Raw genomic sequence first — 26,415 nt, 5'->3', positions numbered from 1 at the left:
AATACAAGTGTGCACACACAGACACACACACTCATTCACAGACATAGAGTAGGTATGGATATTTGTTTTGCTTTTGGGATAGTGAGATAAATATATAGACCGTTGTGTCCAAAAAGAACTGGATAACCTCAAGGGTATAGAATCAGTCAGTCTGTCTGCCCCCTCAGTCTCTCTGTCTGCCTCCTTGTGTGATATAATTGGTATACCCTGAGGTACAGTTTGTCCTTTTCCTGTATAGGCTATTTTAAACTAACTGAAGGAGTGATGCTGCTTAACATGTTATTTTATGATACTGGAATGACCTTACTATTCATCTTGCAGCAGCTGGCTCCCTCTGGGTGCATGTGCTGGGGAGGACTGGAGCAGCACAGGGAGAAGGGGGGGGGAGAGAGAGAGAGCATGAGTGAGTGAGTGAGTGAGTGAGTGAGTGGGAGGCGTCTCTGAGGTGGAATATGTAAAAAGTCTAAACAACAAGTCCTCAAAGCTCGAGGACAGACGGGAGCTAGTATAAATGTGCTGCTGTTCGCGCGGGGGTAATAGGGGACAAAAACCACCCTCCCCCTCTCTGGATGTAGCGCGCGCCACCGGCCATGGCCACTCTGGAGGGCTGTCACTGTCAGGGTGCCGGCGGGCAAAACAATAACAACAGCATCCTGTACAACATACTGAAGAACGACAGCCTCACGACCACCGAGGAACCAACATCACAACCACAACACACCCAGCAGCACCAAGACCTCAAGGTCTCCTCCTGTTCCTCTTCTTCGAGGTTCGAGCTTAGGCAGCAACAGGCTTGCTCTTGCGGTTCCTTGCTGCGACGGGGTTCTCTCCGGTCCCCCCAGGTGACCTGCAAAGCCGCATCTACGGTCCTCATGAAGACTCTGCGATTTGTAAAGAATGTGCCGTGTTTCCGCGAGCTTCCCGAGGATGACCAGCTGCTGCTCGTTCGGAACGGCTGGGTGCCGCTGCTTGTGCTGGGCCTCGCGCAGGACCGGGTGGACTTCGAGACCACGGAGACCGCGGAACCTAGCATGTTGCAGCGGATCCTGACCGGTGGCTGTGTCAGCCAAGGCAGCTTAATGGACAGACAGGTTGAGCCGGAGCAGAGCGCGGGAACACCCGGGGTCTCTCTCGCGGATATCCAGGGCATCAAAGCGTTCCTGAAAAAGTGTTGGGGTTTAGACATCAGTACCAAGGAATATGCCTACCTCAAAGGAGCCGTGCTCTTCAACTCAGGTGGGCTGGGTGCTTTAATAACGCAGGTTATTTACTCACTAATCATTGTCTCGTTGTGTCCTTGATTGAGTTCATGTAATGGTATAGCCTACATACCCTATATGCAATTTAATACATTACTCTGTCTCTACTTCTGAAAGTTTGGAAAGCAGTTACATGTTTGTATTTTATACAGAAAACAAACAAAGCTGATTTAATATGTGGGTAATTTCGTGCATAATGAACAATTGGGTCGTTCCACCAATTAAGCCTATAGGTGCCTTTTGAGTAGAGTACCTTGATAAAAAAAAAAACGAATCACCGAATTTTAAGATTCTGCCATAAAGAGCACATATTCACCTTAAAAAATACATGTTTTTCCATCTCAAGAGCAAAAACAAGGTTGACCAACAGTATTGAAGACTTCATCTTAAATCAGTCATAAATCTCCTTGTGACAGGGGGAATGGAAGCCTGTTGTGTGCAAAAGGGAGGGGCAATTGAATGCAAGCTTCACAAAACAAACAGTATCAAATCTAATTTTATTGGTCACATACACATGGTTTGCAGATGTTAATGCGAGTGTAGAGAAATGCTTGTGGTTCTAGGTCCGACAGTGCAGTAATATCTAACAAGTAATCTAACAATTCCACAACAACTACCTAATACACACAAATCTAAAGGGGCGAATGAGAATATGTACATATAAATGTATGGATGAGCGATGGCCGAGCGGCATAGGCAAGGTGCAATAGATGGTATAAAATACAGTATATACATATGATATGAGTAATGTAAGATATGTAAACATTATTAAAGTGGAATTATTTAAAGTGACATTGTTTAAAATGACTAGTATTTAATTTATTAAATTGGCCAGTGATTGGGTCTCAGTGTAGGCAGCAGCCTCTCTGAGTTAGTGATAGCTGTTTAGAGGTCTGATGGCCTTGAGATAGAAGCTGTTTTTCAGTCTCTCGCTCCCAGCGTTGATGCACCTGTACTGACCTCGCCTTCTGGATGATAGCAGGGTGAACAGGCAATGGCTCGGGTGGTTGTTGTCCTTGATGATCTTTTTGGCCTTCCTGTGACATCGGGTGCTGTAGGTGTCATGGAGGGCAGGTAGTTTGCCCCCAGTGATGCGTTGTGCAGACCGCACTACCCTCTGGAGAGCTTTGCGGTTAAGGGCGGAACAGTTGCCGTACCAGATGGTGATACAGCCCGACAGGATGCTCTTGATTGTGCATCTGTAAAAGTTTGCCAGGGTTTTGGGTGACAAGCCAAATTTCTTCAGCCTCCTGAGGTTGAAGAGGCGCTCTTGCGCCTTTTTCACCACACTGTCTGTGTGGGTGGACCATTTCAGTTGGTCTGTGATGTGTATGCCGAGGAACTTAAACTTTCCACTTTCTCCACTGCTGTCCCGTCAATAGGGTTTAGCTGTTTAGCTGTTTAGGGTTTAGCTGTTTCCTGATGTCCACGATCATCTCCTTTGTTTTGTTGACGTTGAGTGAGAGGTTATTTTCCTGACACCACATTCCGAGTGCCCTCACCTCCTCCCTGTAGGCTGTCTCGTCGTTGTTGGTGATCAAGCCCACTACTGTTGTGTCGTCTGCAAACTTGATGATTGAGTTGGAGGCATGCGTGGCCACGCAGTTGTGGGTGAACAGGGAGTACAGGAGGGGGCTGAGCACGCACCCTTGTGGGGCCCCAATGTTGAGGGTCAGCAAAGTGGAGATGTTGTTTCCTACCTACACCACCTGGGGGCGGTGTGATGCAGTGTGATGGTGATTGCATCGTCTGTGGACCTGTTGGGGGGGTATGCAATCTGAAGTGGGTCTAGGGTGGCCGGTAAGGTGGAGGTGATATGATCCTTGACTAGTCTCTCAAAACACTTCATGATGACAGAAGTGAGTGCTACGGGGCGATTGTCATTTACTTCAGTTATCTCTGCCTTCTTCGAACAGGAACAATGGTGGCAATCTTGAAGCTTGTGGGGACAGCAGACTGGGATAGGGAGTGATTGAATATGTCTGTAAACACACCAGCCACTGGTCTGCGAATGCTCTGAGGACGCGGCTTGGGATGTCGTCGGTGCCAACAGCCTTGCGAGGGTTAACACGTTTAAATGTTTTACTCACGTCGGCCACGGAGAAGGAGAGGGGGGTGCGCAGTCCTTGTTAGTGGGCCGCGACGTTGGCACTGTATTATTCTCAAAGAAGGTGTTTAGTTTGTCTGGAAATGGGACATCGGTGTCCGTGACGTGGCTGGTTTTCTTTTTGTAATCCGTGATTTCTTGCAGACCCTGCCACATACGTCTCGTGTCTGAGCCGTTGAATTGCGACTCCACTTTGTCCCTGTACCGGTATTTCGTTTGTTTGATTGCCTTGCAGAGGGTTTGATTGCCTTGCGGACGGTATCTATGGGTAACACGGTTGAAGTTTTATGCATGACACACTTAGTTTTCCATGACAAAACACAATAAAATGGCCAAAAACAGTATAAATTATCTTCAGAAATGACTTTGTCAAAGTAACAAAATAACTAGGGCTTTTCAGTGATTGTTAAAACTTGGAGAAATTTTGGGGTTAAGTGGGTTAAAATCTTCCTGGAAGTCACAGAGGATGCACAAAAGGACATTTGATTATATTAAAAAACGGATTTATTTCATGTTCCATGTGGCATTTCATTTAATATAACAGTCATTTAAAATTATATATTTGTGCACCATTTCTACTTTAATAATCAAAGGCAGTCAATATGTATATATACAGTACATTTATAATCCAGTTAAACCAAAACATACACTGAGTGTACAAAACATTAGGAACCCCTTTTGCCCTCAGAACAGCATCAATTCATCCAATGCTTCTCAGAGTTGTGTCAAGTTGGCTGGATGTCCTTTGGGTGGTGGACCAATCTTAATACACACCGGAAACTGTTGAGCGTGAAAAACCCAGCAGCGTTGTAGTTCTTGACACTCAAACTGGCACGCCTTGCACCTACTACCATACCCGTTCGAAGGCACTTCAATATTTTGTCAAAAAAGATTTTGCATGGGCCCCTAGATCCTCAAAAGTTCTACCGCTGCACCATCGAGAGCATCCTGACCGGTTGCATCACCGCCTTAAAAGTATTTAAGTGCCTTTCAACAATCCATGTCTCAATTGTCTCAGGGTTTGAAAATCCTTCTTTAACCTGTCTCCTCCCCTTCATCTACACTGATTGAAGTGGATTTAACAAGTGACATCAATAAGGATTCACCTGAATTCACCTGGTTATTCTATGTAATGGAAAGAGCAGGTGTTCTTAATGTTTTAAACATTAAACACAGTGTACAGTCACCATATTAGCCTATTCATTCCCTTCATCTACTTCTAAGGAAGCAGTTTGTGGTATTGTTTTAGGGTTTAAGAGATTTGCATCCTTCAATATCTGGGGACTTCAGAAACCTTGCCAGAGGGCGTTGTGAGATATTTGTGGATGATTTGGGAGGTAGTCTACAATCAAGACCTTCTCATTTTTCAACAGATGAGACACCTGGTTACCATGGTGACTCGGGTTCCCTGAATTCAAACCCAAACAGCTCATGTACTTGTCCAAAGTTTCTATATGATAATTCATTTATTCTCCTCCCCTACTAACCCCTCCACCTCTCCCCAGATCTCCCTGGTCTGTGCTACCTCAACTACATCCAGTCACTGCGGCGCGAGGCCCACCAGGCTCTCAACGAGTATGTGAAGCTGATCCACCGGGACGACGCCACGCGCTTTGCCAAGCTGCTCATCGCCCTGGCAATGCTGAGGGCCATCAGCCCCCCAGTGGTGGCACAGCTCTTCTTTAAGCCCATCATTGGAGCCGTCAATATGGAGGAGGTCCTGCTGGAGATGTTCTATGGGAAGTAGAGGCTTTCGATGGTCCTGTCCAGAAACAACCCCTAGATATAGCCCCTAAGCCCTAGGCACTTCTCTTAGTCCTTACTCCCTAGGCAATTTCACCTATTCCCTACCCAATAGAAACGTGACCTTGCCCTAGACTCTTCCCCCCATTTCCCCACTTCCGCTAGCCCCTAGCTCCTATTGGATAGTAATAAGCAAAAAAACATGCCCAATACAGGAACAGTATGATAGCTCCCCCTTGCCCTACGGTTGGCTATAAAGGAACAATATGATAGCTCCACCTTGCCCTCCGGTTGGCTATAAAGGAACAATATGATAGCTCCACCTTGCCCTCCGGTTGGCTATAAAGGAACAATATGATAGCTCCACCTTGCCCTCCGGTTGGCTATAAAGGAACAATATGATAGCTCCACCTTGCCCTCCGGTTGGCTATAAAGGAACAATATGATAGCTCCACCTTGCCCTCCGGTTGGCTATAAAGGAACAATATGATAGCTCCACCTTGCCCTCCGGTTGGCTATAAAGGAACAATATGATAGCTCCACCTTGCCCTCCGGTTGGCTATAAAGGAACAATATGATAGCTCCACCTTGCCCTCCGGTTGGCTATAAAGGAACAATATGATAGCTCCACCTTGCCCTCCGGTTGGCTATAAAGGAACAATATGATAGCTTCACCTTGCCCTCCGGTTGGCTATAAAGGAACAATATGATAGCTCCACCTTGCCCTCCGGTTGGCTATAAAGGAACAATATGATAGCTCCACCTTGCCCTCCGGTTGGCTATAAAGGAACAATATGATAGCTCCACCTTGCCCTCCGGTTGGCTATAAAGGAACAATATGATAGCTCCACCTTGCCCTCCGGTTGGCTATAAAGGAACAATATGATAGCTCCACCTTGCCCTACGGTTGGCTATAAAGGAACAATATGATAGCTCCACCTTGCCCTACGGTTGGCTATAAAGGAACAATATGATAGCTCCACCTTGCCCTCCGGTTGGCTATAAAGGAACAATATGATAGCTCCACCTTGCCCTCCGGTTGGCTATAAAGGAACAATATGATAGCTCCACCTTGCCCTCCGGTTGGCTATAAAGGAACAATATGATAGCTCCACCTTGCCCTACGGTTGGCTATAAAGGAACAATATGATAGCTCCACCTTGCCCTACGGTTGGCTATAAAGGAACAATATGATAGCTCCACCTTGCCCTCCGGTTGGCTATAAAGGAACAATATGATAGCTCCACCTTGCCCTCCGGTTGGCTATAAAGGAACAATATGATAGCTCCACCTTGCCCTCCGGTTGGCTATAAAGGAACAATATGATTGCTCCACCTTGCCCTCCGGTTGGCTATAAAGGAACAATATGATAGCTTCACCTTGCCCTACGGTTGGCTATAAAGGAACAATATGATAGCTTCACCTTGCCCTACGGTTGGCTATAAAGGAACAATATGATAGCTCCACCTTGCCCTCCGGTTGGCTATAAAGGAACAATATGATAGCTCCACCTTGCCCTCCGGTTGGCTATAAAGGAACAATATGATAGCTCCACCTTGCCCTCCGGTTGGCTATAAAGGAACAATATGATAGCTCCACCTTGCCCTCCGGTTGGCTATAAAGGAACAATATGATAGCTCCACCTTTCCCTCCGGTTGGCTATAAAGGAACAATATGATAGCTCTACCTTGCCCTCCGGTTGGCTATAAATGTTTTTTTGTTGCTATATTACATCTATCAAATCCTCTCAGATCAATATCTGTGGGTTTTATTCTGGACTGGCCCTTTCTATCTAACGGACAGAAGAACACGTCTGTAGATCTAGTAGAACTAACAAACTGTTAACCGACCGTTCGATCTGAATGGACCGTTGAACAGGACAAAGGAAGAGATTTGTTAAAGGTGTTTTGGACACCATGGTTGATTAAGAACAGTGGGGGTGAAGGGGGTATTGGGGGCGGGCTGATGTTCAGTCTGTAACTTATTTATTTTTACATAAAACTATTTTTCTATAATAAAAGTATTCTCTGAACTGCTTTGCCGTGCTTGTGTCAGGTGAGTGGTGCTCAGACTGTCTCTATGGTGATCAGGCTGTCTCTATGGTGATCAGAAAGGCATAGGATGATGTTTCCCCTGGACACTGATCTAAGGTCAGAGTGGAGTTTTACCCCCTAACGATTAAGATTAAGGATAAAATGTTCCTAGATCTGTGCCTAAGGGCAACATCTACCCAGACAGATCAGAAAACCCAATGTTCATTTTCAGAAACTATGGTGGATTATGTGTTCTGAATAAAGTTTGATGTCTGTCCACAGTTCGCTGCTCCCACATGCGATCTTTAATTCAACACTGGTCTGAATTGGGAGCAGCAAACATGGAGCGTACATGACCTTTTTTTCCCACAGTTGTCCTTCTCTGTTCAGGTTGGAACATTCTCTTTTCATTGGAGTGTGGGATCTGAGCCCTAGGAAGGTAGTTTGTTCTAGGCAGTGAAGAATGGCCTTCTTCAAAACTGATTGGTAGAAATCCCAGTATAGCTCCGGGCTTGGTTATATAAATCCTCTACCACTCACTGTTGTCCTGGATTCACATCTCACCATATTGATACTCTACTTATACTCTGGTTTCCAGACTCAATAGATTTTTCCTGTGTGTCTGTCGGAGGCAATAGGTGATTGTTGCCGTGCTATTTAGTTAATTTATCACGCAAGCACACAGTTTAGAGTGCAATTGTATCTATTGTAGAGTTATCATGAGGCTGGTAAGAGAAACAGCAATGGACCTGTTATGGCCACAAGATGGCACTGTTTAAACATCACACTGGTAGTGTCTCACGCACTCATGCGGACACACAGACAGACACTCGAGCACACACACACACACACACACACACACACACACACACACACACACACACACAACCCAGCTTCAGGGCAGTCACAGGTGTGCAAAAGAACATTTTGAGGAAATGACCTGCAGAGTTGGATGGCCTCTGGGAGTGTTTCGCTTCTCTCTCCAAATCTCACCATCAATGGGCAGGATATTCCCGGAACAAATGGGAATGCTACTCTGGCCAAGATCTGCAGGAGGGATTCAGGGGGTGGGGAGAGCTGCTCAACACCTCAAAGACACAAAACTTGTAGAGTTTTAGGTTTTAGGTTTCGATCCAATCCGGTTTCTAGAGAAAACAATCTTCCTGCCCAGTTGCTGTACTGTAGGACTGTATGTGTGTGTGGGTGTGACAGATGAGGAGCAGGGAAGCGTGGAGACACAAGATGGTCAGGTGCTCAGAGCTTTCAGAACATCACACCCGTGTGCAACCACGTACCGGGGATGAGTGTGTGCGAGGGGAGGTAGGAGGAGTAGCGTTACGCTAAGAAGACGACAACAGATGCCATGGAGCCAGCAGCAGGAGAAGTGTGAGCTGTTACCGGGACATTGGGTGAATACAGAAGATGTGGGGGGACCCCAAGCCCCAAACCCTGCCCCCCATCAGACCTTACCCCTTCACTCTGGTCTAGACCTGAAATAATTGGATAGGCGTAAACATGACGGTAGCACCACTTTGTCCTCTGATAGGCCAGATATATAACCATGCCATTTTCCCACACCAAAGGCGTTGATGTACATGTTTCTGTCTCTCTTCTACACTGCTCAAAAAAATAAAGGGAACACTTAAACAACACAATGTAACTCCAAGTCAATCACACTTCTGTGAAATCAAACTGTCCACTTAGGAAGCAACACTGATTGACAATAAATTTCACATGCTGTTGTGCAAATGGAATAGACAACAGGTGGAAATTATAGGCAATTAGCAAGACACCCCCAATAAAGGAGTGGTTCTGCAGGTGGGGACCACAGACCACTTCTCAGTTCCTATGCTTCCTGGCTGATGTTTTGGTCACTTTTGAATGCTGGCGGTGCTTTCACTCTAGTGGTAGCATGAGACGGAGTCTACAACCCACACAAGTGGCTCAGGTAGTGCAGCTCATCCAGGATGGCACATCAATGCGAGCTGTGGCAAGAAGGTTTGCTGTGTCTGTCAGCGTAGTGTCCAGAGCATGGAGGCGCTACCAGGAGACAGGCCAGTACATCAGGAGACGTGGAGGAGGCCGTAGGAGGGCAACAAACCAGCAGCAGGACCGCTACCTCCGCCTTTGTGCAAGGAGGAGCAGGAGAAGCACTGCCAGAGCCCTGCAAAATGACCTCCAGCAGGCCACAAATGTGCATGTGTCTGCTCAAACGGTCAGAAACAGACTCCATGAGGGTGGTATGAGGGCCCGACGTCCACTGGCGCCCTGTGCTCTTCACAGATGAAAGCAGGTTCACACTGAGCACGTGACAGACGTGACAGAGTCTGGAGACGCCGTGGAGAACGTTCTGCTGCCTGCAACATCCTCCAGCATGACCGGTTTGGCGGTGGTCAGTCATGGTGTGGGGTGGCATTTCTTTGGGGGGCCGCACAGCCCTCCATGTGCTCGCCAGAGGTAGCCTGACTGCCATTAGGTACCGAGATGAGATCCTCAGACCCCTTGTGAGACCATATGCTGGTGCGGTTGGCCCTGGGTTCCTCCTAATGCAGGACAATGCTAGACCTCATGTGGCTGGAGTGTGTCAGCAGTTCCTGCAAGAGGAAGGCATTGATGCTATGGACTGGCCCGCCCGTTCCCCAGACCTGAATCCAATTGAGCACATCTGGGACATCATGTCTCGCTCCATCCACCAACGCCACGTTGCACCACAGACTGTCCAGGAGTTGGCGGATGCTTTAGTCCAGGTCTGGGAGGAGATCCCTCAGGAGACCATCCGCCACCTCATCAGGAGCATGCCCAGGCGTTGTAGGGAGGTCATACAGGCATGTGGAGGCCACACACACCACTGAGCCTCATTTTGACTTGTTTTAAGGACATTACATCAAAGTTGGATCAGCCTGTAGTGTGGTTTTCCACTTTAATTTTGAGTGTGACTCCAGATCCAGACCTCCATGGGTTGATAAATTGGATTTCCATTGATTATTTTTGTGTGATTTTGTTGTCCGCACATTCAACTATGTAAAGAAGAAAGTATTTCATAAGATTATTTATTTCATTCTTATCTAGGATGTGTTGTTTAAGTGTTCCCTTTATTTTTTTGAGCAGTACATTTTACCTTTATTTAATTAGGCAAGTCAGTTAAGATCAAATTCTTATTTTCAATGACAGCCTAGAAACAGTGGGTTAACTGCCTTGTTCATGAGCAGAACAACAGATTTTTACCTTGTCAGCTCGGGAATCGATCTCGCAACCTTTCGGTTACTAGTCCAACACTCTAACCACTAAGCTACCTGCCGCCCCTCTATCCTCTTCATGGGGCCCATTTTCTTTCCAATTAAGCCCCTAATTGATAGAGTCTATTAATCATGTATGTAGTAATAAAAGGCCAGCTGTCAGAACACACACACACCAGGTATATCACTGATGCCTGCCACCGTAGTGTGTGTATGTGTCTGTGTGTGTGTGAGTGAAAGAGAGATTACATGATGTGTGTGTATTCATGCCTGCCTGCCAGCCACACTCACTGGCCATATTACTGCGTGTGACTGTGTGTGGACGTGTGTGGGGATCCTATTTGTGTCTCATTGCGCCATTGCTAATTCAACATTAACCAGCAGATGGCAGCGTTTGACTGTGTTTAATCATCTCTTCATATAGCCTGCCTACGGTAGCTACTGCTTACAGAGCAGAACTATTGAATTCTGGTTCTGGATGGCCGAAACTCTTCTGTCTTTTGGACCATGGAAGACTGTGTAAAATGAACAGAACATAAATGAATCGAGAGGAGATAAACATTTTTAATATGCAGTGAGAAAGTAAGGGCAACTGATAAGAATGAATTGTGTTTTTATAAAGACAGACATTTCCTTCCAAGTGAATATCGTGTTTATATATTTATATAAATATCTGTATCATATATAGAATATGTATCTATTTGCTATGCATACTCAGAAACTACGCCTTCCAATATAATAAAAAAAGTATTTTAAAGCACAAACACACTTTTTCTTTCCTTAAACATGGATAAGCATGGATTAAAAACAAGGACTTCTCAGTATTGGAAAATATTTCAAGAACTCAACCAAAACATAGAAAATGCATTTTTTTTTTATCTAAAAATGTTTATATGAGGTACTCAAAATCCATACTGTTGTCTTAAAGGTCCAATGCAGCTGTTTTTTTTAAATCTCAATATCAAATAATTTCTGGGTAACAAGTACCTTTCTGTGACTGTCTAAATATCAATTTCTCAAGCAAGAATTTTGATAAGACTGTCTGGGCGTGGTTTGAGTGGGAAGGGGAAAACAGAAAATGTGCTGTTATTGGCAGAGAGGTTTGGAACTCTATTTCTTATTGGTCTAATTTACTGCATGGTGTTACCATGAAAGCCCAAAACTCCCTCCCTTCAAAACAGGCTGAACAAACAGCTTTTCAAACAGCTCCTACACTAAAAGGGCCTTATAATTTTCATAACTTCACAGTATTATTCCAACCTCATAGTGTAGAAACATATAAAACACAGGTAAATCACATTTTTGACTGCACTGGGCCTTTAACAAACCAGGAACCACATATCAAAGTGGTGTACAAAACCAGCCTAACACACACACACTCACCTCCCCCTTCATGTCAGATGAAATGTAAATAAGTATGACTTTCCAAGCAAACTCTTTTTGTTATAAAAATAGACTTATTTTTAAAATAATCAACACATTTCTTTTTAAGGTGAGGGATTTCACTATCACGCTAAAACAGCGAGGCTGTTTGTTTTTATACAAAATATGAATCTTTAGAGAGAGCTCTGACTGACAGACAGACTGACTGGAGAGGACTAGGACCCCTCCCTAAATCCTCCCCTTCCTCTGGTCCACAGGAAGTTACATCAACATCACCAGTAGCTCTTCCCTCTTTTTGCATATTCTATGATTTTTTTTAAAGATTGTTTTAAAAACTAGATATACACCTTATACAGGTCAACAAAAAGAAGATGCTCTCGGAGTAAAACGTTGCAATGTCCAGGCAATTCCCCAAAAGTGTTTTAAAAAAAAGGATCTCTTAAACTACATAAAGTCAAGATAGAAAACACAACAGCGCAGATACATGACATACTGGCTTTCTTCATAAGCATATTGAAATTAAAAATAAAAATAAATAAAAAACAGAAAAAATAGAAATATATAAATCTGTGTGACAAGTTAAAGCAGAGTCAAAGTAGAGAAGGCAACAAACAAGATTGAATAAAAACAACAGAAAAACAAACAGAAAGACACTTATGCTACAAATAAATTGAAAATATATGTACAAGACCCTGTTTTCCTTTAGTGTGTGTGTGTGTGCATGTGTGCGCACGCGTGCACAAGTGCCAATGCGTGGGTTCTTTTATTATTTATTCACAGTTCATGTTGATCAAACTCTCTGATGTCTTTTGATCAAACAGTTTGTTGTTGTCAGTTTGAATCTTTAATCCTCGGGTTAAGAACTTCTCCTCTGCATACATGAGGACCACGTTCCAAACCTGCCCCAACTTTGTCTTGCCTGTTCACAGGGGTCCACTCCTAACCAAACTCATCACAATCTCTCAGATATAGCTAAAGTAGCCAATCATAACTGTCTCATAGAATCGTGACACCAAACCGATCCAAAGCGATCCAAGTCAAACCAGACCAAACCAGACCAAACCGTGCCGCGTTTCTCTGCTAGTGTCGTATGGTTCTACCCTGCCCCGCCCCGGTCACCAGATGACGCTGGAGATGCTGGTCTCCCTGGGCAACAGCGGCAGCATGGCGTGGTTAGTGTGGTCCTCCTCCACACTGTGCTCGCGGCTCTTCCCCGCTGGCGGCCTCTGTCCATTCAGCATCGTCAGTGGGATGTTGCAGTAGGTGTGCTGGTTGCCTAGTGATGACAACGGCGGTAGCGTGCCCCCCGGCGGCAGGTCGTACTCATAGCTGCGGTAATAGTGTTTCTGCCGCATGGTGGTGTGGTAGGAGTTGTGGAAGGACGAGCGGAGTTCCGGGTGCGCCGTGGCCATGGCGGTGGAGGTGGCAGCTGCCATAGAGATGGCGGAGACGGTCTGGAGCTCTCCGAAGGGGCCCTGCTCGCTGACGTCCAGCGCCGGCTCATGGCTCAGCATGGGTTCGGTGCGGCAGAAGGGCATCTCATACTGCAGTTGTTTCCAGAACTTGGAGCTGAGCTTGTTGCTCTTGGGGCCACGCCACTTGATGACGGTGAGGGTCTTGATGGTGTGTTTGAGGGCCTCCACCTCTTGATAGTTCATGATGCCACGCAGCTCGGCACACTCGATCAGAATCACCTTGATCTCCCCGGTGACCAACATGTTGCGGAGGCGTGTCTCCAGCTCAAAGATGCTCCACCCCCGCCGCACCACGTAGTTTGGCGTCATGACGATGATGAGGCGCTTGGATTGGTCCACACAGCGCGCCACATCCTCAATGTAGGCTGGATAGAGAGACAGAGAGAGAGGGATGAAGGGAGAGGGAGAACCCAAAGCACTCAACATACAATCAATCTCCTTGAAAGGGAAAACTCAAAACAGCTTAGATTATTCTATACACTACATATTTTCTATAACATGTTTTGTAGACAGTAACATATGTTCTAACATGTTTTGTACAGCGCCTTGCAAAAGTATTCACCCTCTTTGGCGTTTTTCCTAGTTTGTTGCATTACAACCTGTAATCTGGATTTTTATTTGGATTTAATGTAATGGACAAAATAGTCCAAATTGACCTGAAGGAGCTGCAAAAGTTCCACAGCAGAGATTGGAGTATCTGTCCATAGGACCACTTCAAGCCGTACACTCCATAGAGCTGGGCTTTACGGAAGAGTGTCCAGAAAAAAATAAGCAAACATGTTTGGTGTTCGCCAAAAGGCAAATGTGGGAGACTCCCCAAACATATGAAAGAACTCTGGTCAGATGGGACTAAAATTGAGCTTTTTGTCCATCAAGGAAAACGCTATGTCTGGCGCAAACCCAACACCTCTCATCGTCCCGAGAATACCATCCCCACAGTGAAGCATGGTGGTGGCAGCATCATGCTGTGGGGATGTTTTTCATCATCAGGGATTGGGAAACTGGTCAGAATTGAAGGCATGATGGATTGTGCCAAATACAGGGAAATTCTTGAGGGAAACCTGTTTCAGTCTTCCAGAGATTTGAGACTGGGACGGAGGTTCACCTTCCAGCAGGACAATTACCCTAAGCATACTGCTAAAGCAACACTTCAGTGGTTTAAGGGGAAACATTTAAATGTATTGGAATGGCCTAATCAAAGCCCAGACCTCAATCCAATTGAGAATCTGTGGCATGACTTAAAGATTGCTGTACACAAGTGGAACCCACCCAACTTGAAGGAGCTGGAGCAGTATTGCCTTGAAGAATGGACAAAATCCCAGTGGCTAGATGTGCCAAGCTTATAGAGACATACCCCAAGAGACTTGCAGCTGTAATTGCTGCAAAAAGTATTGACTTTGGGGGGTAAATAGTTATGCAAGCTCAAGTTTTCAGTTTTTTTTGTCGTATTTCTTGTTTGTTTCACAATAAAACATATTTTGCATCTTAAAAGTGGTAGGCATGTTGTGTAAATCAAATGATACAAACCTCCCAAAAATCTATTTTAATTCCAGGTTGTAAAGCAACAAAATGGGAAAAATACTTTCACAAGCCACTGTATACAGTAACATATTTGTTGTAACATGATGTGGACAAGAGACATCTAGCACACCACTTCACAATACAATGGATGGACAACTACAAGACATACAACACCAAATAGAGACAGCAGTCAGACAACAGTTTCGTGTTTAAACATACAGTTACTATAACACAGGAGGCTGCTGAGAGGAGAACGGCTCATAATAATGGCCGGAACGCTGCAAATAAAATGGCATCAAACACATGGCAACTATGTGTTTGATGTATTTGACATCATTACACTTATTCCGCTCCAGTCATTACCACAAGCCCGTTCTCCCCAATGAAGGTGCCACCAACCTGTATACTACAACTGTTCTTAGTCAACACTGTATCTACATAACTTCTAATCTCTCTCTCTGAGGTTTTTGGATCTGTGTGTGTCTGTGTGCAATGGCATGTGTGTTTGTGTACGCGAGTGTGTGTGTGCCTGTGTGCTAGAGTGTGTGTGTGTTCTGACTTAAAAGCTATGCTCCTGCTGTGTAAACTCTTACAAAATGCCCGCCTTATGCTTCTCTTCCTGTCCAGAGAGGAAGTGCATCACAGTTGCTGACACAAGAGGAAGAGACTGAGGACATGTACCTCTAAGAAGTCTTGTGTCATCCTGGTAAAGCTCATTGGCCAGACCTAAACATAAACATGTCAACATTGAGACTCAGATCACAGGAGAACACACAGAGCACACAAACAGTAAAGAGGACTTGCGTAACACTGGCATATCAACTATCATTTATTATTTTGCTCTCTCTTTCTCAAACAAACACACACACACAAACTGGAACAGTTTTTTTAGCAAATTGTTGTGTAACTGACTAGGGACTAGTTTCTCCGTTCAGCTGTCTCTCTCTCATCCAGCAGTGCAGTAACTACAGTAAGAGCCTCTAAACATATCCCTCTATGATGTCCCATTCTGTCTGAAGCTGCCTACCATACCGCCGGCGCAGTAGTCTCACTGGATGTGTTCACTCTTTCGCTCTATTCCACATGAAACCCAGCTAGATGTAGTAATAGATACTTTACATCCTGACCCAGCTAGATGTAGTAATAGATACTTTACATCCTGACCCAGCTAGGCATAGAGCTGTAGTAATAGATACTGAACATCCTGACCCAGCTAGACATAGAGCTGTAGTAATATATACTGAACATCCTGACCCAGCTAGATGTATTAATAGATACTGAACATCCTGACCCAGCTAGATGTAGTAATATATACTGAACATCCTGACCCAGCTAGACATAGAGCTGTGGTAATAGATGTTTATATATATTTTACCTTTATTTCACTAGGCAAGTCAGTTAAGAACAAATTCTTATTTACAATGATGGCCTACCCCGGCCAAACCCTTAACAAAGCTGAGCCAATTGTGCACCGCCCTACGGGACTCCCAATCATGGCCGGTCTTGATACAGCCTGGAATTGAACCAGGGTCTGCAGTCTGTAGACTGCTGCGCCACTCGGGAGCCAATACTGATACTGAACATCCCCACCCAGCTAGATGTAGAGCTGTGGTAATAGATGCTGAACATCCTGACACAGCTAGACATAGAGCTGTGGTAATAGATGCTGAACATCCTGACACAGCTAGACATAGAGCCGTGGTAATAGATACTGAACATCCTGACCCAGCTAGACATAGAGCCGTGGTAATAGATAGTGAACATCCGGACCCAGCTAGACATAGAGCTGTGGTATTAGATACTGAACATCCTGACCCAGCTAGACATATAGCCGTGGTAATAGATACTGAACATCAAGACGCAGCTAGACGTACAGCCGTGGTAATGAACAACCTGGACCATATGCATAGACGAACTACTAGACAGATCGGCACATGCATCAGCACATGTTCACACAAAATATATTCATGAATGTATTAATGGTTTAAATGGGAACTAGAGAGGACGCTGCTGGGGATAACATGTACTCTATGATGTCTGCCCTATAGCATGTACAGTCGTGGCCAAAAGGTTTGAGAATTACACAAATATTAATTTTCAAAGTCTCCTGCCTCAGTTTGTATGATGGAAATTTGCATATACTCCAGAATGTTATGAAGAGTGATCAGATGAATGGCAATTAATTGCGAAGTCCCTCTTTGCCATGCAAATTAACTGAATCCCCAAAAAACATCTCCACTACATTTCAGCCCTGCCACAAAAGGACCAGCTGACATCATGTCAGTGATTCTCTCGTTAACACAGGTGTGAGTGTTGACGAGGACAAGGCTGGAGATCACTCTGTCATGCTGATTGAGTTCGAATAACAGACTGGAAGCTTCAAAAGGAGGGTGGTGCTTGGAATCATTGTTCTTCCTCTGTCAGCCATGGTTACCTGCAAGGAAACACGTCATTGCTTTGCAAAAAAAGGGCTTCACAGGCAAGGATATTGCTGCCAGTAAGATTGCACCTAAATCAACCATTTATCAGATCATCAAGAACTTCAAGGAGAGCGGTTCAATTGATGTGAAGAAGGCTTCAAGGCACCCAAGAAAGTTCAGCAAGCACCAGGACCGTCTCCTAAAGTTGATTCAGCTGTGGGATCGGGGCACCACCAGTACAGAGCTTGCTCAGGAATGGCAGCAGGCAGGTGTGAGTGCATCTACACGCACAGTGAGGCGAAAACTTTTGGAGGATGGCCTGGTGTCAAGAAGGGCAGCAAAGAAGCCACTTCTCTCCAGGAAAAACATCAGGGACAGACTGATATTCTGCAAAAGGTACAGGGATTGGACTACTGAAGACTGGGTAAAGTCATTTTCTCTGATGAATCCTCTTTCCGATTGTTTGGGGCATCCGGAAAAAAGCTTGTCCGGAGAAGACAAGGTGAGCGCTACCATCAGTCCTGTGTCATGCCAACAGTCCTGTGTCATGCCAACAGACCATTCATGCGTGGGGTTGCTTCTCAGCCAAGGGAGTGGGCTCACCCACAATTTTGCCTAAGAACACAGCCATGAATAAAGAATGGTGCCAACACATCCTCCGAGAGCAACTTCTCCCAACCATCCAGGAACAGTTTGGTGACGAACAATCCCTTTTCCAGCATGATGGAGCACCTTGCCATAAGGCAAAAGTGATAATTAACTTAAGGTATAGGGGGCGGTATTTTCATTTTCGGATGAAAAGCGTGCCCAGAGTATACTGCCTAATACTCGGGCCCAGAGTCAAATATCTGCATATTATTAGTAGATTTGGATAGGAAACACTCTGAAGTTTCTAAAACTGTTTGAATGATGTCTGTGAGTATAACAGAACTCATATGGCAGGCAAAAACCTGAGAAAAATCCAACCATTAAGTGGGACATCTGAGAATTGTAGTTATTCTTTTGAATCCCTATCAAAACTACAGTGTCTGTGGGGTCACGTTGCACTTCCTAAGGCTTCCATTGGCTGTCAACAGCCTTTAGAAAGGTGTTTCATCCTTCTGTTACTGGGCAGAAAATAGGAGCTCAGTCAATGAGTGGACTGCCTGGGACCAGTGAGTTGTTTACTGCGCGGGCACGTTTGGCGCACCGCTCCTTCTTTTTTCTCTGTAATGAATAAGCTATTGTCCGGTTGGAATATTATCGATGTTTTACCTTAAAAAGACCCTAAGGATTGATTGTAAACAACGTTTGATATGTTTCTACGAACGGTAATGGAACAATTTGACTTTTTGTGTCTGGATTTACGCTCGCGCGTTATGCCTTCGGATAGTGATCTGAATGCACAAACAAAACTGAGGTATTTGGACATAAATATGGAGTATTTTGAACAAAAATAACATTTCTTGTGGAAGTAGGAGTCCTGGGAGTGCATTCTGATGAAGATCAGCAAAGGTAAGAGAATATTTATTTGACTATTTCTGAGTTTAGTTGACCCCAGAACTTGGCGGGTATCTGTATAGCTTGCTTTGATGGTTGAGCTATGTATTCAGAATATTGAAAAATGTGCTTTCTCCGTAAAGCTATTTTAAAATCTGACACAGCGGTTGCATTAAGGAGAAGTATATCTATAATTCTTTCAATAACTGTTGTAAATTTTATCAACGTTTATGATGAGTATTTTTGTAAATTGATGTGCTCATTCACCGGCCGTTTTGGTGGGAATACATTTTCTGAACATCACGCGCCAATGTAAAATGGGGTTTTTGGATATAAATATGAACTTTATCGAGCAAAACATACATGTATTGTGTAACATGAAGTCCTATGAGTGCCATCTGATGAAGATCATCAAAGGTTAGTGAATATTTTAGCTGTATTTTTGGTATTTGTGATGCATGTCCTTGCTTGGAAAATGGCTGTGTGGTTTTTCTTGTGAAGTTTATGTCCTAACATAATCTAATGTTATGCTTTCGCCGTAAAGCCTTTTTAAAATTGGACAATGTGGTTAGATTAACGAGAAGTTTATCTTTAAAATGGTGTAAAATAGTTGATTGTTTGATTAAATAAAATTGAGAGTTTTGCTGTTTTGTATTTCGCGCCATGCTATTTCACTGGTTGTTGATAGTGTGTACCGCGGGTAGGATGCCCATAGAAGTTAAGTGGCTCGGGGAACAAAACATCGATATTTTGGGTCCATGGCCAGGAAACTCCCCAGACCTTAATCCCATTGAGAACTTGTGGTCAATCCTCAAGAGGCGGGTGGACAAACAAAACCCCACAAATTCTGACAAACTCCAAGCATTGATTATGCAAGAATGGGCTGCCATCAGTCAGGATGTGGCCCAGAAGTTCATTGACAGCATGCCAGGGCAGATTGCAGCGGTCTTGAAAAAGAACGGTCAACACTGTAAATATTGACTCTTTGTATCAACTTCATGTAATTGTCAATAAAAGCCTTTGACACTTATGAAATGCGTGTAATTATACTTCAGTATTCTATAGTAACATCTGCCAAAAATATCTAAAGACACTGAAGCAGCAAACTTTGTGGAAATTAATATTTGTGTCATTCTCATAACTTTTGGCCACGACTGTATACTGAGCTAGCTGTATCTCATGTCCAATTTTACACAATCCCCTTGCTGAGGGCACAGTCAGTGTGGCATAGGCTACACAGTAGAATACACTTTGGACTAGAAAGGTGAGAGAGAATGTTGCATCTCGGTTAAAGGGAGTGGGTTCTTAAAGGAAAACTCCACCCAAAAACTATATTTTTGTATTTGTTTCCTTAGTCCATTGTTGACATGGTCCCAAAATGTTTTGCTTGTCAGCACTCAAGTTTAAGATATGCAACTTTCAAAATACAAAAATCAATCATTTATTTTGCCATTGAAATGCTCAGTCTGATCATGTTGGCGTGTTGAAACAAATTACGATATATTAACATACACAGTCCTGGATAGGTGTATAGGATTGTCTAAACTCTAGAACCTACCCTGCTTACCCCTTCAAAGTAGGAGGATAAATATGCAAATAAAAGATTGTCCATTGGTCAGAATAATCAAATCGGATTGTGATGTCATGCTGTGGGCCAAAAACTCCTTCCCACCTGAACAGGCTGAAATTCCAGGCGTTTTTTCTCTCAAAAAGCTCATACATTAAAAGGGCATTATCATAATTTTCACAATTTCAGAGTGTTTTAAAAAACAGGAAAATCACTTTTTTGACTGCACTGTCCATTTAATAGATCTTGAAAGGAACATGACAGTGTATAGAAGTGCATCAGGAATAAGATGGTTCAGATGGTTACAACCAATCATAAGCATGCATTCTATGATCATGCACTGAACAAGTACATGCCTGTTTAAACAAATGCACAGTATGCATATAACACTTGCTGATGTATACAATCATACACTTGGGCTCCCGAGTGGCGCAGCGGTCTAAGGCACTGCATCTCAGCGCTAGAGATGTCACTACAGACTCTGGTTTGATTCCAGGCTGTATCACAATCGGCCGTGATTGGGAGTCCCATGGGGTGGTGCACAATTGGCCCAGTGATGTTAGGGTTTGGCTGGGGTAGGCTGTCATTGTAAATAAGAATTTGTTTTAAACTGACTTGCCTAGTTAAATAAAAGGATAAATAAATTCCACAACAGGGGATACAACAATATGCATGGGAAAACAATATATGATATATTTGAAGCAGTATACAGCACATGTAACAACTATGTAAGTGACAAAGGTTGTTCTATTGATGGTATGGATATATTATTTAGAGTTTCTTTGTTGCACAAACTACACATATACACAAAACATTATGAACACCTGATCTTTCCATGACATAGTGACTGATGATATAGTGACAGATGATATAGTGACAGAGTAAAGAACAATCACAATAACCACAATAACTATACAAGCCACAACACAATTAGTGAATGTACTATCACATAAGCACACACAGCATCCCTTACCTCCTTTACCCTACCCCCTCATCAACCCCACACACTCCCCAACCCCTCTCCCCCTCATCACCCCCACACACTCCCTACGCCTCTACCCCACCCCTCCCCCATCCCCTCATCACCCCTCTACCCCACCCCCTCATCACCCCCACAATCCTCCCATCCACCCCCTCCATCCCTCCCATCCACTTCCGTCCCCTCCCTCCCTCCAACCTCCCCCCTCCCTCCCCTAGTCATCACTTACTTCCTGTGGGGATGAGGTCTCTGTCTGGGATGAAGAGTTTGTACCCGTAGTGTTTCTCCAAGACGTCAGGGAGGATCTCCAGGGCAAAGCGCTCCTCCTCCTTGGTCTCCTGACTCCACTGGTCAGGGTCTACTTTAGTGTAGGACAGGTATGCATCATAGTCCTTATTATCTGCCAGAAACACAGAAAGACAGACAGCACACAGAGAAGGTCTGGTGAAGCATATGCACACTCAGGGATATGAATGCAGGCATGAACAGACAAAAAAATGACAATCTTTATTATGTGAAAGTGAGAGAAAGAGAGAATTATATTGCCAGACATAATGACAGAGCTGAGAGCTGCAGTATAAAGCCAGACTGATAGGTCAACAACACTAGAGGAAGCAGTATGAAGCCAGACTGATGGGTCAACAACACTAGAGGAAGCAGTATGAAGCCAGACTGATGGATCAACAAGAGACTAGAGGAAGCAGTATAAAGCCAGACTGATGGATCAACAAGAGACTAGAGGAAGCAGTATAAAGCCAGACTGATGGGTCAACAAGAGACTAGAGGAAGCAGTATAAAGCCAGACTGATAGGTCAACAACACTAGAGGAAGCAGTATAAAGCCAGACTGATGGATCAACAAGAGACTAGAGGAAGCAGTATAAAGCCAGACTGATGGATCAACAAGAGACTAGAGGAAGCAGTATAAAGCCAGACTGATGGATCAACAACACTAGAGGAAGCAGTATAAAGCCAGACTGATGGATCAACAAGAGTCTAGAGGAAGCAGTATAAAGCCAGACTGATGGGTCAACAAGAGACTAGAGGAAGCAGTATAAAGCCAGACTGATAGGTCGACAACACTAGAGGAAGCAGTATAAAGCCAGACTGATGGATCAACAAGAGACTAGAGGAAGCAGTATAAAGCCAGACTGATGGATCAACAAGAGTCTAGAGGAAGCAGTATAAAGCCAGACTGATGGATCAACAACACTAGAGGAAGCAGTATAAAGCCAGACTGATGGATCAACAAGAGACTAGAGGAAGCAGTATAAAGCCAGACTGATGGATCAACAACACTAGAGGAAGCAGTATAAAGCCAGACTGATGGATCAACAAGAGACTAGAGGAAGCAGTATAAAGCCAGACTGATAGGTCAACAAGAGTCTAGAGGAAGCAGTAGAAAGCCAGACTGATAGGTCGACAACACTAGAGGAAGCAGTATAAAGCCAGACTGATAGGTCGACAACACTAGAGGAAGCAGTATAAAGCCAGACTGATGGATCAACAACACTAGAGGAAGCAGTATAAAGCCAGACTGATAGGTCAACAACACTAGAGGAAGCAGTATAAAGCCAGACTGATAGGTCAACAACACTAGAGGAAGCAGTATAAAGCCAGACTGATGGATCAACAAGAGACTAGAGGAAGCAGTATAAAGCCAGACTGATAGGTCAACAACACTAGAGGAAGCAGTATAAAGCCAGACTGATGGATCAACAACACTAGAGGAAGCAGTATAAAGCCAGACTGATGGATCAACAAGAGACTAGAGGAAGCAGTATAAAGCCAGACTGATGGATCAACAACACTAGAGGAAGCAGTATAAAGCCAGACTGATAGGTCAACAACACTAGAGGAAGCAGTATAAAGCCAGACTGATGGATCAACAAGAGACTAGAGGAAGCAGTATAAAGCCAGACTGATGGATCAACAACACTAGAGGAAGCAGTATAAAGCCAGACTGATAGGTCAACAACACTAGAGGAAGCAGTATAAAGCCAGACTGATGGATCAACAAGAGACTAGAGGAAGCAGTAGAAAGCCAGACTGATAGGTCAACAACACTAGAGGAAGCAAAGGTGTGAAAAACAGAAAACCAGAAGCTACGGGCAATGTTTTTCAGACACTCTGAGGCAGGAGAGAGGTTTCAGGCTCCCTAGAGGGGCCCAGACACAGCCTGCATCAAATAACAACGACTTAAACATCTCAACCAACCACTGCTAATCATAACCAGTTAGATTACATGGCTTGAATGGTTGGATTTAACACTGTATTCATTCCATCCAAATCAATTCTAACTGACAATACCACAAGTTTGTTTGTAGACTTTTTCCTTTGATTTGGGTAGGGAGGGAGTTGGCCTAGTCCCAGCCTCCCTGTCCCAAAGCAGACAGCAGTTCTCTGCTGGTCCACAGGGGAGGATGGACATCGTACCATGACATATTGAGACTGATCCCTCTCTTAATGGAGAACAAATTGAAAATCTGCCTCCCCTCTTACCCATGCATCCCTAGTGACTTACAAACACACAGGAATGCAAGCGCACACACACCTCACTCACTGGGTTATTACTGGAGACAATGGGCTGGCTGTCAGTGAGGAGTTTGTGTGTGTTCATGTATGTGACTTGTGTGTGTGTACCTGGGAGACTGTTATTGCTGCAGGCTCTGACCGGTAATGGCTTTCATAGAAACAACCTTCAAAGCACACACGCAAACACTAGTTGATAAAGGATATTATGAAATAGAGAGAAATAGAGAGAAATAGAGAGAGAGAAATAGAGAGAGAGAGAGAGAAATAGAGAGAGAGAGAGAGAAATAGAGAGAGAGAGAGAGAAATAGAGAGAGAGAGAGAGAAATAGAGAGAGAGAGAGAGAAATAGAGAGAGAGAGAGAGAAATAGAGAGAGAGAGAGAGAAATAGAGAGAGAGAGAGAGAAATAGAGAGAGAGAGAGAGAAATAGAGAGAGAGAGAGAGAAATAGAGAGAGAGAGAGAGAAATAGAGAGAGAGAGAGAGAAATAGAGAGAGAGAGAGAGAAATAGAGAGAGAGAGAGAGAAATAGAGAGAGAGAGAGAGAAAAGAGAGAGAGAGAGAGAGAGAGAGAGAAATAGAGAGAGAGAGAGAGAGAAATAGAGAGAGAGAGAGAGAAATAGAGAGAGAGAGAGAGAAATAGAGAGAGAGAGAGAGAGAAATAGAGAGAGAGAGAGAGAAATAGAGAGAGAGAGAGAGAAATAGAGAGAAGAGAGAGAAATAGAGAGAGAGAGAGAAATAGAGAGAGAGAGAGAGAATAGAGAGAGAGAGAGAGAAATAGAGAGAGAGAGAGAGAGAAATAGAGAGAGAGAGAGAGAGAAATAGAGAGAGAGAGAGAGAGAGAGAGAGAGAGAGAGAGAGAGAGAGAGAGAGAGAGAGAGAAAGAGAGAAAGAGAGAAAGAGAGAAAGAGAGAAAGAGAGAAAGAGAGAAAGAGAGAAAGAGAGAGAGAGAGAGAGAGAGAGAGAGAGAGAGAGAGAGAGAGAGAGAGAGAGTTGGCCTGATGGCAAACCACACGACCAACAACATTGGACACTTTATGGAACACAGAGCCTTCACTATCTCGTCCTGGAACATCCAAGGCCTGAGGTCATCTGCCTTTGGCTTAAAGAGCAGGAACCTGGACTTCATCAAACTCTTTAACATCATCCTTAGCTCTGGCATCTTCCCAAATATTTGGAACCAAGGACTGATCACCCCAATCCACAAAAGTGGAGACAAATTTGACCCCAGTAACTACCGTGGGATATGCGTCAACAGCAACCTTGGGGAAAATCCTCTGCATCATCATTAACAACAGATTCGCACAGTTCCTCAGTGAAAACAATGTACTGAGCAAATGTCAAATTGGCTTTTTACCAAATTATCGTACGACAGACCACATATTCACCCTGCACACCCTAATTGACAAACAAACAAACCAATACAAAGGCAAAGTCTTCTCATGATTTGTTAATTTCAAAAAAGCCTTCAACTCAATTTGGCATGAGGGCCTGCTATACTAATTGATGGGAAGTGGTGTTGGGGGAAAAAACATACATTATAAAATCCATGTACACAAACAACAAGTGTGCGGTTAAAATAGGCAACAAACACACATTTCTTCCCACAAGGCCATGGGGTGAGTCAGGGATGCAGCTTAAGCCCCACCCTCTTCAACATATATATCAACAAATTGGCGAGGGCACTATAAAAGTCTGTAGCACCCAGCCTCACCCTACTAGAATCTGAAGTCAAATGTCTGCTGATGATCTGGTGTTTCTGTCACCAACCAAGGAGGGCCTACAGCAGCACCTAGATCTTCTGCACAGATACTGCCAGACCTGGGCCCTGACAGTAAATCTCAGTAAGATCCCAAAAAAAGGTCCAGTTGCCAGGACCACAAATACAAATTCCATCTATACACCGTTGCCCTAGAGCACACAAAAAACTATACATACCTTGGCCTCAACATCAGCACCACAGGTAACTTCCACAAAGCTGTGAACGATCTGAGAGACAAGGCAAGAAGGGCATTCTACGCCATCAAAAGGAACATAGAATTCGACATACCAATTAGGATTTGGCTAAAAAATACTTTAATCAGTTATAGAACCAATTTCCCTTTATGGTTATGAGGTCTGGGGTCTGCTCACCAACCAAGAATTCACAAAATGGAACAAACACCAAATTGAGACTGCATGCAGAATTCTGCTAAAATATCCTCCGTGTACAACGTAGAACACCAAATAATGCATGCAGAGCAGAATTAGGCTGATACCTGCTAATTATCAAAATCCAGAAAAGAGCTGTTAAATTCTATAACCAACTAAAAGAAAGCGATTCCCAAACCTTCCATAACAAAGCCATCACATACAGAGAGATAAACCTGGAGAAGAGTCACCTAAGCAAGCTGGTCCTGGGGCTCTGTTCACAAACACAAACAGACCCCACAGAGCCCCAGGACAGAAACACAATTAGACCCAACCAAATCATGAGTAAATAAAAATATAATTACTTGACACATTGGAAAGAGTTAACAAGAAAACAGAGCAAACTAGAATTCTATTTGGCCCTAAACAGAGAGTACACAGCAACAGAATACCTGACCACTGTGACTGACCCAAACTTAAGGAAAGCTTTGACTACAGTGGCTTGCGAAATTATTCACCCCCTTGGCATTTTTCCCATTTTGTTGCCTTGGAA

The 26,415-nt window shown here is 44.1% G+C and overlaps 2 protein-coding genes across 2 annotated transcripts in view; one reads left to right on the top strand and one right to left on the bottom strand.

Moving 5' to 3' along the window:
• The first annotated feature begins 458 nt into the window (after window positions 1-458).
• LOC106586722 (nuclear receptor subfamily 0 group B member 1) lies at window positions 459-7,143 on the top strand. Its single transcript, XM_014174289.2, has 2 exons — window positions 459-1,236; window positions 4,872-7,143. The coding sequence occupies exons 1-2, from the start codon at window positions 591-593 to the stop codon at window positions 5,111-5,113; spliced, it is 888 nt and encodes a 295-aa protein (XP_014029764.1). The 5' UTR covers window positions 459-590; the 3' UTR covers window positions 5,114-7,143.
• A 3,779-nt stretch (window positions 7,144-10,922) lies between these two features.
• Window positions 10,923-26,415, bottom strand: part of LOC106586724 (interleukin-1 receptor accessory protein-like 1-B) — a 468,880-nt gene continuing 453,387 nt past the window's right edge. The window contains exons 10-12 of the mRNA XM_014174290.2: window positions 21,432-21,602; window positions 15,439-15,483; window positions 10,923-13,601 (exon numbers count right to left, since the gene is read on the bottom strand). Of these exons, the coding sequence (XP_014029765.1) occupies window positions 12,877-13,601; window positions 15,439-15,483; window positions 21,432-21,602 (941 nt within the window). The 3' untranslated portion in view covers window positions 10,923-12,876. The remainder of the gene's footprint in view (window positions 13,602-15,438; window positions 15,484-21,431; window positions 21,603-26,415) is intronic.

The sequence above is a fragment of the Salmo salar genome, chromosome ssa25 (genome assembly GCF_905237065.1).
Source record: "Salmo salar chromosome ssa25, Ssal_v3.1, whole genome shotgun sequence".
In the NCBI taxonomy this organism is placed as follows: Eukaryota; Metazoa; Chordata; class Actinopteri; order Salmoniformes; family Salmonidae; genus Salmo; species Salmo salar.
Note: the sequence above shows the minus strand (reverse complement) of the source record. Positions and strands in the feature narration are given on the sequence as shown.

Excerpts from the sequence above, each read along its gene's own strand:
- LOC106586722 (XM_014174289.2), top strand. The coding sequence starts at position 591 with ATGGCCACTCTGGAGGGCTGTCACTGTCAGGGTGCCGGCGGGCAAAAC. Across the intron at positions 1,237-4,871 it reads AGCCGTGCTCTTCAACTCAG|ATCTCCCTGGTCTGTGCTAC; the intron begins GTGGGCTGGGTG and ends ACCTCTCCCCAG.